General features: G+C 46.8%; 1 protein-coding gene across 1 annotated transcript; it reads right to left on the bottom strand.

Moving 5' to 3' along the window:
- Positions 1-6320: 6320 nt before the first annotated feature.
- On the bottom strand, positions 6321-7023 carry LOC119294109 (uncharacterized protein At4g08330, chloroplastic-like). The gene has a single exon (XM_037572370.1). The coding sequence runs from the start codon at positions 6995-6997 to the stop codon at positions 6434-6436; it is 564 nt and encodes a 187-aa protein (XP_037428267.1). The 5' UTR covers positions 6998-7023; the 3' UTR covers positions 6321-6433.
- Positions 7024-13523: the final 6500 nt, after the last annotated feature.

Genomic DNA, 13523 nt, shown 5'->3' with positions numbered 1-13523 from the left:
ATTTGAATTTGCGCGTCACAAACAAAGTTTGGACAAGGAAATTTTTACAAGCAACTTTTTTCCAAAAAAGTATAATCCTTGGCCGAGCCGAACACAAGTTAAAAATTTAAAATTTTGAGCATGAAGACAACTTAGCTGGTAAATGTGTTCGATATTGATGATGCGGTCCGAGCTTGATGCGGGACAAGGTTCCATCCCCGAGCCGGTCCCGAGGTGGCGGAGCAAAGAGCTCGGCACTCCGAAGTGGTGACATAGCACGGTCAATGCAGGACGGCAGGGTGATGCTGAAGTCCCTAGCATAGGGTAATGAAGTGTTGACGAAGCCCCCTGTCCAGCCGAGGCGACGCCAAAGGATATAGCCCGGCTGGATCATTTTCCTGTGCACAAAAATAGTGCAAACCGGAGATAATAGTAATAATAATAAAAATAAAAAAATTCGTTGCATAACAAATAATCTATGCAAAGTGAGTAATAAAAGAAATATGGCCTGGCGCCGAATTCAATGTCGATGCAGGGCGGCGGCGTGATGCGGTAAAGGCATGGCAAGGCCTGAATTCACAAGTCGGTTCGAGTTCCGGATGTGGCGTTCGCCGGACTATGTACGGAAACTGACCGAACCACCATGCAACCGTCGTTAATGCGGCCACCATTTGATAAACCTGCGTACATATGACGGACAAACCAGAGTAATAATTTATTGAGAAAAATGAACCCTAACAAGCAAAAAATACTAGGATTAATAGCACCTGGCTTATTTGTTGTAGCAATCCGAAGAAAAGATGATTCCCAAAATTGGGACTCGATTCGCACACCTATCGCCTGATGGGCGATAAAGCAACGGCATGGCGATACTGGCAAAGGTTGGCTCGCCAAGGCAAAGCCCTCGGTCCAGCTAACGTGACGGAGCTGGTCGGCTAGCGACGCCGAAGTCTCCGGAGTAGGTTGATGAAGAGATGATGAAGCCCCCGGTCTAGCGATGCAGGTCGTGACGTGGTCGATGCCGGCTTGATGAAGTGACCGTGTGGCGATGCAGGTGTGCCCGCTCCGTGTAATCCGTGGGGCGGCGATGTTGGTGACGATTTATCCTTCGCGATGCCGAACTATTATTCGGCTGGCCGAGATGATGATCCGAAGAAATTGAGCTCGGTTCAACAAAGTGACGACGTGTCTAACGCAGGTCGGCCGCCGTGGAGTGATGTTGTCGGGCTGGTTTGACACCGGCGCGACGGTGAAGTTCGTATTGCAAGAATACTTTTAATATTACTGGGATGTGTTTGAGAATAAAACACAACACCCCATACGAAAACTTCCTTCAAAAAGGATGTCCGAGATCCCGTTCATAAAGAAGATGAATTCGGGTCGGATTCGTTCCCGCGCAGAAAACAGATCCAAAAAGTGATGCACTAATCGGAAGTTTCCCGGAGTTTGGACAGTCGGATCGAGCTGAATTTTTGGCAGGTGGTAGATATGAGAATTCTGCAGCAAATCAACGGTTGGATCCTCCAAAGGACATCCGAGCTAGATGCTGGATACCACGCCCTAAACTCGTCTGGATTCTCGTCCAGATTCAATAGGGCTCCGGTATATCGGAGATTGCCGGCGATTCCTTCATCGGAACTCGACGAAATTTTTGCAGGGTTTAGACTTAATTCCGCATAATTCCACCGAAGTAATCGTTTAAGCGACACTTGAGGAGGCGGTGGCGGCGGATACAAGTTTGCTGTCCAGAAAAACAGCACGGTCGCCTGAGGGCAATGTTGATGTTGAACCCCCGAGCTCCATGGATGACTCCTCCATGATCTTGATAGATATCGGAGTTGGTGTTGATGAAGACCTTCATCCAAACATGACGATCGGAGGTAGGGCGCAGTCCTCGGTCAAGCCAAGGTGACCAGTCGAGCTGGTGATGAAGAAGCCGACATCGCAATTAACCTGCAGTCGAGCCATTGATCCGTTCGCCGATCACACAACGGAACTCTCAATGAAAGCACCAATGTCGGTGTCAAAACCGGCGGATCTCGGGTAGGGGGTCCCAAGCAGTGCGTCTTAGGATCAATGGTAACAGGAGGCAACGGACACAATGTTTACCCAGGTTCAGACCCTCTCGATGGAGGTAAAACCCTACTCCTGCTTGATTAATATTGATGATATGGGTAGTACAAGAGTTGATCTACCACGAGATCGGAGAGGCTAAACCCTAGAAGCTAGCCTATGGTATGATTGTTGTTGTATATCTATCGACTAGCCTGGCCCCGGATTATATAATGCACCAGAGGCCTAGGATAACAAGAGTCCTAGCTGAATACGCTGGTGGGGGAGGAGTCCTTGTCTTGATTGCCAAGTCTTGTGGATTCTTCCTTGTATGCGGCAGCTGTCCGGACTGGCCCATGAGTATACGGCCATGGGGGTCCTCGGCCCAATCCAACTGATCGGGAGACGACGTGTTGAGTACCCCCTAATCCAGGACACCGTCATATACCTTCAAGCGCTCACCTCACTGACAATGGTGCCAGAAAAGAGCTTGATGTCTACTACGCAACCTTCTTCTTGTAGACTCGTGTTGGGCCTCTAAAAGCATAGTTTTGTAGGACAATAGCAGTTTTCCCTCAACTGGATGACCTAGGGTTTATCAGTCCGTGGGAGGAGTAGGATGAAGATGGTCTCTCTCAAACAACCCTGCAACCAAATAACAAAGAGTCTCTTGTGTCCCCAACACACCCAATACAATGGTAAATTGTATAGGTGCGCTAGTTTGACGAAGAGATGGTGATACAAGTGTAATATGGATAGTAGATATAGGCTTTTGTAATCTGAAAATATAAAAACAGCAAGGTAACTAGTAACAAAAGTGAGCAAAAATGGTATTGCAATGCTTGAAAACAAGGCCTAGGGTTCATACTTTCACTAGTGAAAATTCTCTCAAAAATTATAACATAATTGAATCATGTAACAATCCCTCAACGTGCGACAAAGTATCACTCCAAAGTTTCTACCGGAGAATGTAAGATGAAAATGTGCATCAACCCCTATGCATAGATTACCCCAATGTCACATCGGGAATCCGCGAGTTGACTGCCAAAACATACATCAAGTGAATCAATAGAACATCCCATTGTCACCACATATATCCCATCGCAAGACATACATCAAGTGTCTCGAATCCAATACTCAATCCAACATAATGAAACCTCAGAGAGCAAGACTCAATTCATCATAAGAAGGTAGAGGGGGGAGAAACACCATATGATCCAACTATAGTAACAAAGCTCGCGGTACATCAAGATCATGCCAAATCAAGAACACGAGAAAGAGAGATCAAACACATAGCTACTGGTACATACCCTCAGCCCCGAGGGTGAACTACTCCCTCCTCGTTATGGAGACTGCCGGGATGATGAAGATGGCCTCCGGTGATGGTTTCCCCCTCCGGCAGGGTGCCGGAACGGGCTCCCGATTGATTTTTCGTGGCTACACAGGCTTGCAGTGGCGGAACTGTCACACCCTAATTTTTTGGCCCGTTCTTTTTCTTTTGATTTTCTTTGGATTTTGCTTGGATTTCTTTTTTTGTGGCTCTGTGGTCTTGAAACTTGGGAAGATCATCTCTTCTCAAGTCTCACAAGTGGATTGCCATCATCTAATCCATCCCAAAATTATGTCATTCCCCATCTTGGACCAATCCCAATATTCTTTATTAGGAATATTCTTTTTCTATTAAAAGATAACCCTATTTGCCCTAGGTTGTGAAGCAACCTATAGTTCTGTCATTCCAAAAATTTCCAAATAATTCTCATAAACTTTTTGGGTCCTATTTTCATCAAATATGGCAAAAAATTACTTTCCATGTTCAAAAATATTTTCCAAATATTCCTTTTTGTATTTGGCCCTAGATGGCACTTTGTGAAGCAAGTGTCATTTATCTTTACTTGATTGCTCCCAAACTTTTTGGATGCTCTCTCCTATCCATATCATTTCCTCATGCAAAATTTCAACTTCAGTTGCCTAGTGAGTATTTTTCAGCTAATTTCCAAAGTCTCTAACCAGATAGGAACTTTGTGAAGGAGGTACTAGCTAGGCATATTCAAATGAGTTGAAATTTTGTCACAACCTCCATATGATCAAATCATAGCTCTCTTCCAAGTTTGAGCTCATGTCACTCCTCCATGTGAGCTCAGCATCAATTCTTGGTTTCTGGTTAGATTTTCAGTTTGTGAAGCTAGCTCCCTCCATCAAGTCTATTGTCCACCAATCATGATCACAAGCACAAAACCTAGTCGTCGATCTGGTACATGGTTGTGTTGTAACACCAATTTATGAACGTTCGTTTTCTTTGTTAAGATTTAGGATAACAACATTCTTATATGGTTAACTCATGGTGATGAAATAATAATAAAAAGTATAGTAGTTAAGATTAGGTATATTTTGACTTAAAAGTATAATAATAAAATGTTTTCCTCAAAGACAACATGCATACTTTGTTTCATGTGATTGCCAAATGTTTTCATACTGAGGACGTGAGCGAAAACCCTAAGGGCCCAGGAAATGAGCGAGATAAGGGAGCAGGGAGGGAGCACGCACTAGAAGGTGGTGACCTGGTGGAAGTCTTCGTTGAAGGCATGAAAGTGATGGAGGTAGCCGCAAGGAGGGCCTACGTAAGGCAGGTCATGAGCACCAAGTGCGTCCCCGACACCAGCATCAGTTCCCTACACCACAACATCCACAACTGACGTTGCTGCTATTTCTAGAAAAATAAAGAAAAGGGAAGAGTAGGATATTTTGTTCTTTTTTGAGACATGACTTTTTTGCGTTCTACTAGCGTGGTAATATATAATAACACAGCTTAATCTGATATGTGATTCTGTTTCTTTGATGGAGAGTGATGACATGTGATTCTGTTTCTGTGATGGAGAGTGGTACATGATAAGTTATGAAGGGGAAGGAGGGCTCCTTCTTGGCGAGATAGTCGATGGTGTTGCCCCTCATGGATGGATCGGGACCGCGGCGGCGGGGGCCGTCCCCCACTTGGCGACGAGGGCACGGAGGAGTGGCAAGATGCGTGCACGTGTGGCCATGGCCATGGTGGTGTGTCATTAGGGTCGGGTTGGGTCGTCACTTGGGTTCCTTCTGTGGTTCGGGTCAAGCTGAGTAGCAACTTGACCTTGTTTCTACAAACTTGCGGCTAAAACACCAAAGAGAAGTGAGAGCATCTACAAACCGAACTTGCGTAATCCAGGCCCCTATACGTCTGTGGACGTGCCCGGGCGTATCCGCTGACAGTGACTGGTCAACACACAAAATTGCAACTCAATCGGATCCATCAAACCAAATCATCAAATCCATACTAGTCTCATGCCACGTTAAACATACATAGTTCAACACATGTCATCGGACTATCAAAAATTGACATGCTCTACTAACTACGAATTGAACGACAACGGAAAAGGTTCATCTGCGGCGGCCCTTGCTCTTCCCGTCTTCCTTGCGGGAATAGCAGTCGAAGACGCAAAATGGATCAAGGCGGATCTGCTCATTGACGGAGCTTTTCGATCTGTGACCGTCCACGCCCTTCTCCTCCTTGGGGGATGGTCGGGCATGGCACTAACCGCCCTGCTTTGCTCTGTTGCCATCGCCTTAACTGCCCTCCTTCACCGCTTCTTGGCTATGCGGGGTGCTGAAGCAGCATCCGCTTGAAGCCGCGCCCGCAGCCTCGCGTTTGGCACGCCTCCTTCTCATTTTGGTCGGGCACCATGGAGGCTGATATGGCCTCCGTTTCGGCCGGCGAGGCCACCAGGACAAGGTGCCACCTAAACGGTTACACCCACACAGCAGGGTTGCGCGCCATGTGGTGATCTCCGCTTTCGGTGATGCCGGGGTCACCCGCGTGATCCACTAGCCCCGGCGGATCCTAGCGCCATTTGGGCAATGGAATACTGTGAGATCGATGAAGACCACGAGAAGGCGCACTCCTCCCGGGATAGTCGGAGTGCAGAGCGGATGACCATTTGCTCATCTGAACTGCAAAGGATTTGCTCAAGTGCACGGGCTGGATTGGGGGTTATCGGGCGTCCAAGCAGTCGGGATGTTTGAGCCGGACTTTCGCCGTGCGGTTGGGTCGCAATTATGATTTATGCGTCGGATCGGTGATCGGGCAGCCCGTGCGCTTGTTTGAGGCCGATATGCGTCCGGTTGTGGACTCTTTCTCTCTGAACTGTTATCAGAAGCACGATGATTCAGAACTGGTTCGATTTTCGCAGCAAATCAGAAGTGTTAAACGAGGCATGATGGACGACAACGTCTTCGATTTTCACACAATTCACAGCAAATTCCACCCGTCCAAGTTTATTTTGCAGCCAAAGATTTACATGAAGTAGCACTGATTTACAGCAGGAAGGAGTGAGCATCGTCACGGGATGAATCAAGCTTCTCAACTCAGCGGTCAGCGCGCGGCGGCGGCGGCGGAGGCGGAGGAACCGGCGGCCGTGACGGCCTTGATCTTGATCCGGTACCTGGGCCGGCGGGGGACGACCTGGCTGGGGCCCATCCCGAGCTGGCCTGTGCCCTCCATGAGCGGAGGGCCGTCGTCGTAGACGTGGCCGAGGAGCTTGCCGCAGGCGTCGCAGTTGACGCGGGTGCGCTTCCGCTGGATGCCCCAGTAGTCGAGCGTCTCGAAGAAGGGGCGGATCCGGTCCTCCGCCGCGAACCGCAGCCGCGACTCGTTCACCCAGCTGAAGGACAGCGTGCCCTTGTTCCCCGCCTCGAAGTAGGTCCCCGCCGGGTAGAGGTGGGAGGCGGACAGGTTCAGGTCCGCGCCGCATGCCGCACACCCGTACGCCGCCGCCGTCGCCGGAGTCGCCGGTGGCTGGGCCATCGGTCGGTCGTGGCCGTGTGATTTGGATGGTTTGGCGTGGGGGATTTGGGTTGGAGGACCTGATCGGTTCGCTCCTTGGGGGTGGGTGAAGGACGGCACGGCACGGCAGCTTTGCTGCTGCGGCCGCCGCATTGGACCGGGCGTTTGAGAAGCTTCTGTCCGGCGTCTGGTTGAAGTCAACGTGGACGCGCAAACGCAGATTCAGACGTCACATCCCGCACGGACTCATAAAACCACAGACAATTTGATCGTGTTTAGCTGGTCAGCATCAGATAATTTTTCTAGTGATCTAAACATTCGTATATTTCTTTACCGAGTGAGTATAATACTTTTCAGAAGATTTCAATATGGAACCAACCTGTGGTTGGATATTTAGAGAGATTGTGATATTCGCAGCCCGTCAGGGTTCAAATCCTGGTGCTCGCATTTATTACTGGATTTATTTCAGGATTTTCGGCGATGCACATTCAGTGGGAAGAGATGTTTTCGTCGACGACGAGGTGCCTACGATGACGGCTGAGTCTTTTGAAGGTGCTCATAGGGGTAGAGTGTGTGTGCGCATGTTCATAGGGTGAGTGTATGCGCGTGTATATGATCGCTTTGCGTAGGTACTGTGTTAAAAAAAGAAGTGGGTCTAGTTTAGACTCTAAATATGTCTACATACATCCGTATGTAGTTCGTATTAAATATTTAAATAACTTATATTTAAAAACGGAGGAAGTACATGTTATGCACGGAGTCATAAAACCATACACAATCTGTCCGCCTTGATCTAGGCTGAGCTGTTACGCTCTGAGCTGCAAGACATGGCTTCATCACGGTTGGTGCAGGCGACCTAGCCTATAGTTGATATGGTTGATTCCTTGCACGACAAGCTTTCTCCTGCGCCGGCTGAGGCTCACACCCTAATACACCGTCTCCTCTGTCTGAGCTTGATGTTGCTTTGTGGATGTCGGACAGGTGGAGCTCTATGGATGCTTCTCCCGTCGTGCTTCGGTCGCCTCATTGCCACTGCCTGCCTTGCCCTATGTGGGCGAGGACTCTAGCATGAGTCCAGCACCAGTGTGACGGATCATGCCCGAGCTTCATAAATTGTGCTAGGAAGCTATTTCGACTTTGTCGGAAACACCTTCGCAGATAGGCTCACCTGCGCCTCCGTTCATGGATTTAGTGCCCTCTCCACCACCCTTGGATCCTAACCACTCATCCGAGCTAGACGAGTAGGTCTTTCCTATGGGGTGATGTTGTTGTGGCCGGAGTTTCGGTGCTTAACCTCGAGGACCTGGTCGCCATCAAGCTTAATGATTTCCTCGGTGAGCTGGACCCTAGCATGAGCAAGGTAATCGGACGTCTCATGAGGAAAAAAGCTCTCCCTAGATCCGGCATTCGCAGAGATAAATCGAGCAAGTGCAAGAGCAAGAAGGGTGGTGATAAAGGGGATGATGCAGGTAGTTCCGTGATGCAATTTTCTGGACTACAAGTGTGGGCTCAGATGTGTTTGTTGTCTTCGCCCAAGTGTTCTTCTCAACTTGTAGCTAGTCGATGCTGTTTTGTTTGTGATTGTGAGACCCAAGTATTGGGAGGTTGTAGCAGTGTTGTGTTGGGTGTGTTGGGAGGTCGCACTTTCTGGTCCTGTGGCTTCATTGTTTGGGAATAGTCCGTGTGTGGGGGATTCATTGCGATTGTTTTCGCTTGGTTCTCCACTAATAAACTAGGCAACTCTCTTCTTTGCTCGATTCTGTGTGCTGGGAGCCTTCTAGCTCGTGCGGAGACTACTTTGGGAAAGCCCTCTCCTGCGTCGGCTGAGGCGTCACCCCTTAATACATCGTCTCCTCTGTCTGAGCTTGATGTTACCTTTGTGGATGTCGGAGAGGTGGATCTCTATGGATGCTTCTCCCCTCGTGCTTCGGTCGCCTCATAGTCGTTGCCTGCCTTGCCCTATGTGGGCTCTGGCATGAGTCCAACACACGTGTACGGAGCATGCCCAAGCTTCATAAATTAAATGAGGAAGCAGTTTTGACTCTGTCGGAAACACCTCTGCAAATAGGCTCACTTGCGCCTCCACTCATGGCTTTGGCACCCTCTCCACCACCCCGAGCCTAACCACTCATCTGAGCTCAATGGGAGGTCTTTCCTATGGGAGACAATGTTCTTGTGGCTGGACTCTCTGTTCTTGACCTCCAGGACATTCTCACCATCAAGCTTAATGATTTCCTCGGCAACCTAAACCCTAACATGAGCAAGGCAATCAGACGTCTCATGAGGAAAAAACTCTCCCTAGATCCTGCATTCGCGGAGGGAAATCAAGCAACTGAAAGAACAAGAATGGTGGTGATAAAGGGGATGATGCAGGTAGTTCCATGATGCAATTTTATGGACTACAAGTGTGGGCTTGGTTGTGTTTGTTGTCTTCGTCCAAGTGTTCTTCTCAACTTGCAGCCAGTCAATGTGTTCTGTTTTGTGATGTTGAGACCCAAGTGTTGGGAGGTTGTAGAAGTTTTGTGTTGGGTGTGTTGGGAGGTCAACCTTTCTGGTCACGTAGCTTCATTGTTTGGGAATAGTTTGCATTTGGGGTCTTCGTTGTGATGGTTTTTGCCCAGTTCTCCGCTAATAAACCGGGCAACTCTCTTCTTAATTAATGGACAAGGCAAAACTTTTGCCTCTGTTTGAAGAAAAATACTACTACCTCTGTCCCAAAATATAAGAACGTTTTTAACACTACACTAGTGTCAAAAACGTTCTTATATTAAGGGACGGAGGGAGTACATGTTATGCCGAGGAGGTGAGGACTATCTTAACTGCATTCTTATGATTTTTTTACATAAAAAATTGAACAAAAGAAGGCGGCGCACGAGGAACCCAAATGCATTCATTGTTGGAAATATGGACTAGAGGCAATAATAAAATAATAATTATTATATTTCCTTGTTCATGATAATTGTCTATTATTCATGCTATAATTGTGTTATCCGGAAATCGTAATACATGTGTGAATACATAGACCACAACATGTCCCTAGTAAGCCTCTAGTTGACTAGCTCGTTGATCAACAGATAGTCATGGTTTCCTGACTATGGACATTGGATGTCATTGATAACGGGATCACATCATTAGGAGAATGATGTGATGGACAAGACCCAATCCTAAGCATAGCGCAAGATCGTGTAGTTCGTTTGCTAGGGCTTTTCAATGTCAAGTATCATTTCCTTAGACCATGAGATCGTGTAACTCCCGGATGCCGTAAGAGTGCTTTGGGTGTACCAAACGTCACAACGGTGACTATAAAGGTATACTACGGGTATCCCCGAAAGTATCTGTTGGGTTGACATGGATCGAGACTGGGATTTGTCACTCCGTATGACGGAGAGGTATCTCTGGGCCCACTCGGTAATGCATCATCATAATGAGCTCAATGTGACCAAGTGTTTGGTCGCTTGGATCATGCATTACGGTACGAGTAAAGTGACTTGCCAGTAACGAGATTGAACGAGGTATTGGGATACCGACGATCGAATCTCGGGCATGTAACGTACCGATTGACAAAGGGAATTGTATACGGGATTACTTGAATCCTCGACATCGTGGTTCATCCGACGAGATCATTGAGGAGCATGTGGGAGCCAACATGGATATCCAGATCCCGCTGTTGGTTATTGACCGGAGAGTCGTCTCGGTCATGTCTGCGTGTCTCCCGAACCCGTAGGGTCTACACACTTAAGGTTCGGTGACGCTATGGTTGTAGGGATATTGGTATGAGGTAACCCGAAAGTTGTTCGGAGTCCCGGATGAGATCTCGGACGTCACGAGGAGTTCCGGAATGGTCCGGAGGTGAAGAATTGTATATACGAAGTCCAGTTTCGGCCACCGAAAAAGTTTCGGGGGTCACCGGTATTGTACCGGGACCACCGGAAGGGTCCCGGGGGTCCATCGGGTGGGGCCACCTATCCCGGAGGGCCCCATGGGCTGAAGTGGGAGGGGAACCAGCCCTTGGTGGGCTGGTGCGCCCCTCCTTGGGCCTCCCCTGCGCGTAGGGTTGGAAACCCTAGGGGTGGGGGGCGCCCCACTTGACTTGGGGGGCAAGTCCCCCCCCCTAGCCCCCCCTTGAGATGGGATCTCTAGGGGGCCGGCGCACCCCTAGGCCCCCTATATAATGAGGGGGGAGGGAGGCAGCCGCACCCTAGTCCCTTGGCGCCTCCCTCTCCCCTCGTAACACCTCTCCCTCTCGCTGAGCTTGGCGAAGCCCTGCCGAGATCGCCGCTGCTTGCACCACCACGCCGTCGTGCTACTGGATCTCCATCAACCTCTCCCTCCCCCTTGCTGGATCAAGAAGGAGGATACGTCTTCCCCAACCGTACGTGTGTTGAACGCGGAGGTGATGTCCGTTCGGCACTAGGATCTTCGGTGATTTGGATCACGACGAGTATGACTCCCTCAACCCCGTTCTCTTGAACGCTTCCGTTCGCGATCTACAAGGGTATGTAGATGCACTCCTTTCTCTCGTTGCTAGATGACTCCATAGATTGATCTTGGTGAAGCATATAATTTTTTTATTTTCTGCAACGTTCCCCAACATTCATCTCAAATAATAGAACGCGAAGTACAAGGCCTTGTTTAAAGATACAAGAGATGAGAGAAAGAGCAGAGCCTAAGAGCAAGAGATGAAGAAAGCCACTTGAGATACGAATCTAAAACAGATCATGTAGAACATCTAGGCATCAAAGAGAGAGCTAAACCAGAAGAGAAGGTTGCTGGTAGGAACAAAGATATCATGTCGTGCAAGTGTAACTCATGTGAACATCTCAATCACTGCAAGGCAAGATTCCTTTGACCTGCTACTTTCCCTAAATGCTGGAATTAACTCCCAGTAAAGTCTCCCTTGAATAGTGCTTCCAATCGCAGCAGTGAAGAAAGCCTTAAAATGCCTACATAAAGGGAACAGACCTAAAACTTAAAGTTTGACTGAAAAGTTGGAACAAACCTAAAACCTCCAAGTATTTTGGAACAGTGAGAGTACATTTTTATGTTTCTGCAATCTAAAAAGGCCCTATACATGAAACTAATTATGTAAAAACAATACAACAAAAGGTAACCAACACTATTCAGAGCGCTCAGGCCGAGCCAAAGTAGCTGAGCCACAACCTAAAAACCCAACATGAGCCAAGTTTGACCAACTCTACAGAAAATATATCAACATCTACAACGCCAAATTAGTTTCATTGGATTCATTGTAATGTACTTTATACTATTTATACTTGAAGTTGTGGATATATTTTTTCTATAAACTTGGTCAGACTTGAGGAAGTTTTACTTAGGACAAACCTAAAACCTCAACTATTTAGGAACCGAGGGAGTAGGAATAAGAAAAACGAAGAATTGAGCACAGACCTGGAATCCTACATGATTTTAAACACATGAATCCTTCAACAAGTGTCTTTGAATGGCATGAACTTAATATATAGAACGTAGGAGAGAGAGAAGAAAGACATAGAAACTATGTAAGTCTTTTTTTAGAGATTATCTTTCCGTGCATATAATGTAGAAACTGTAGCACTACTATTGTCATGTCGCAAAAGTCATTTTTTATAGATTACGTTTCCATGCATATAGTATAAAACTTTAGCACTATTGTGGTCACTTTGCGTGCTTTGAGCGGTATTCTCAATAACGTCACTATGCATTTCCATGTCAACAACCCTTTGCAAGGGATATATCTGAGCATTTTGAGTTAAACTGAGGTTGGTGGTAAGAACTCTAGTTGTGTGCAACAAATCAACTTTGCAAGAAACAAATTGGAGAGTGCTCAATAGTGGGAAGCATTGGTGGTGAGTATATTCTTTCGCAAAAACTAAATGGAGTGACAACTGTGGCACTATAATTGGGAAGGACAACTTTTTTCTTCACGAGATACTAATTCTTTTTTCTTAAATATCTTCTCGATAAATACATGATTTGTTTGTGAAATTCATATGCTCTATGGTGTTGTTCTAATGGTATATGCTTGTTGACGATATATGGGCACATATTGGAAGACTATCATACATGTTAGATGGTGACCATGTTTCACAGGTCATGGATAAGCCGACATCAGTCCCATTAGTATGGATTCATGTTGGTAGAACACGTTGTCAAACATGCATATTTTGAGACGTAACAAGAAGTGCCATGTTTTATTTTCAAGTGCAATATTTATGCTATGTCCTAGACTTGAAGTCGTCCCATGTTTTGCTAACATGAAACAACCTTCTTAGGGACTATGAGGAGAGGGGATTCAAACCCGAGACCTACAAGAACCAATAGACTCATGTACATCTTATTTTTCTAAGGATAACCATTTAATTTTGATTTCATTTGATTATTTTTAGCTAACAATAGCCAACATTTCCCTACAATATTGGTAATGAGTTATTAGGTGGTAACAATCCTCGATGTTAAACTCATGGTAATAAAGTATTGGAAAAGTTGTGAATGGGCAAGGATGTATTAACTTTAGACATGATTTTGTAATATATATTTTGCATGGGGATCTTGCGATACTATAATATAACATAACAAAAATTCTACAAAACCATGGCTATAGTACAACACTATAAAATGTTAAACACAAAACATCAGGAACACGCAATTGTACTTGGTACACACAAGATGAAGGATTGGTAGC

The sequence above is a fragment of the Triticum dicoccoides genome, chromosome 4B (genome assembly GCF_002162155.2).
Source record: "Triticum dicoccoides isolate Atlit2015 ecotype Zavitan chromosome 4B, WEW_v2.0, whole genome shotgun sequence".
NCBI classification, from domain to species: domain Eukaryota; kingdom Viridiplantae; phylum Streptophyta; class Magnoliopsida; order Poales; family Poaceae; genus Triticum; species Triticum dicoccoides.
Note: the sequence above shows the minus strand (reverse complement) of the source record. Positions and strands in the feature narration are given on the sequence as shown.

Excerpts from the sequence above, each read along its gene's own strand:
- LOC119294109 (XM_037572370.1), bottom strand. The coding sequence starts at position 6,997 with ATGCGGCGGCCGCAGCAGCAAAGCTGCCGTGCCGTGCCGTCCTTCACC.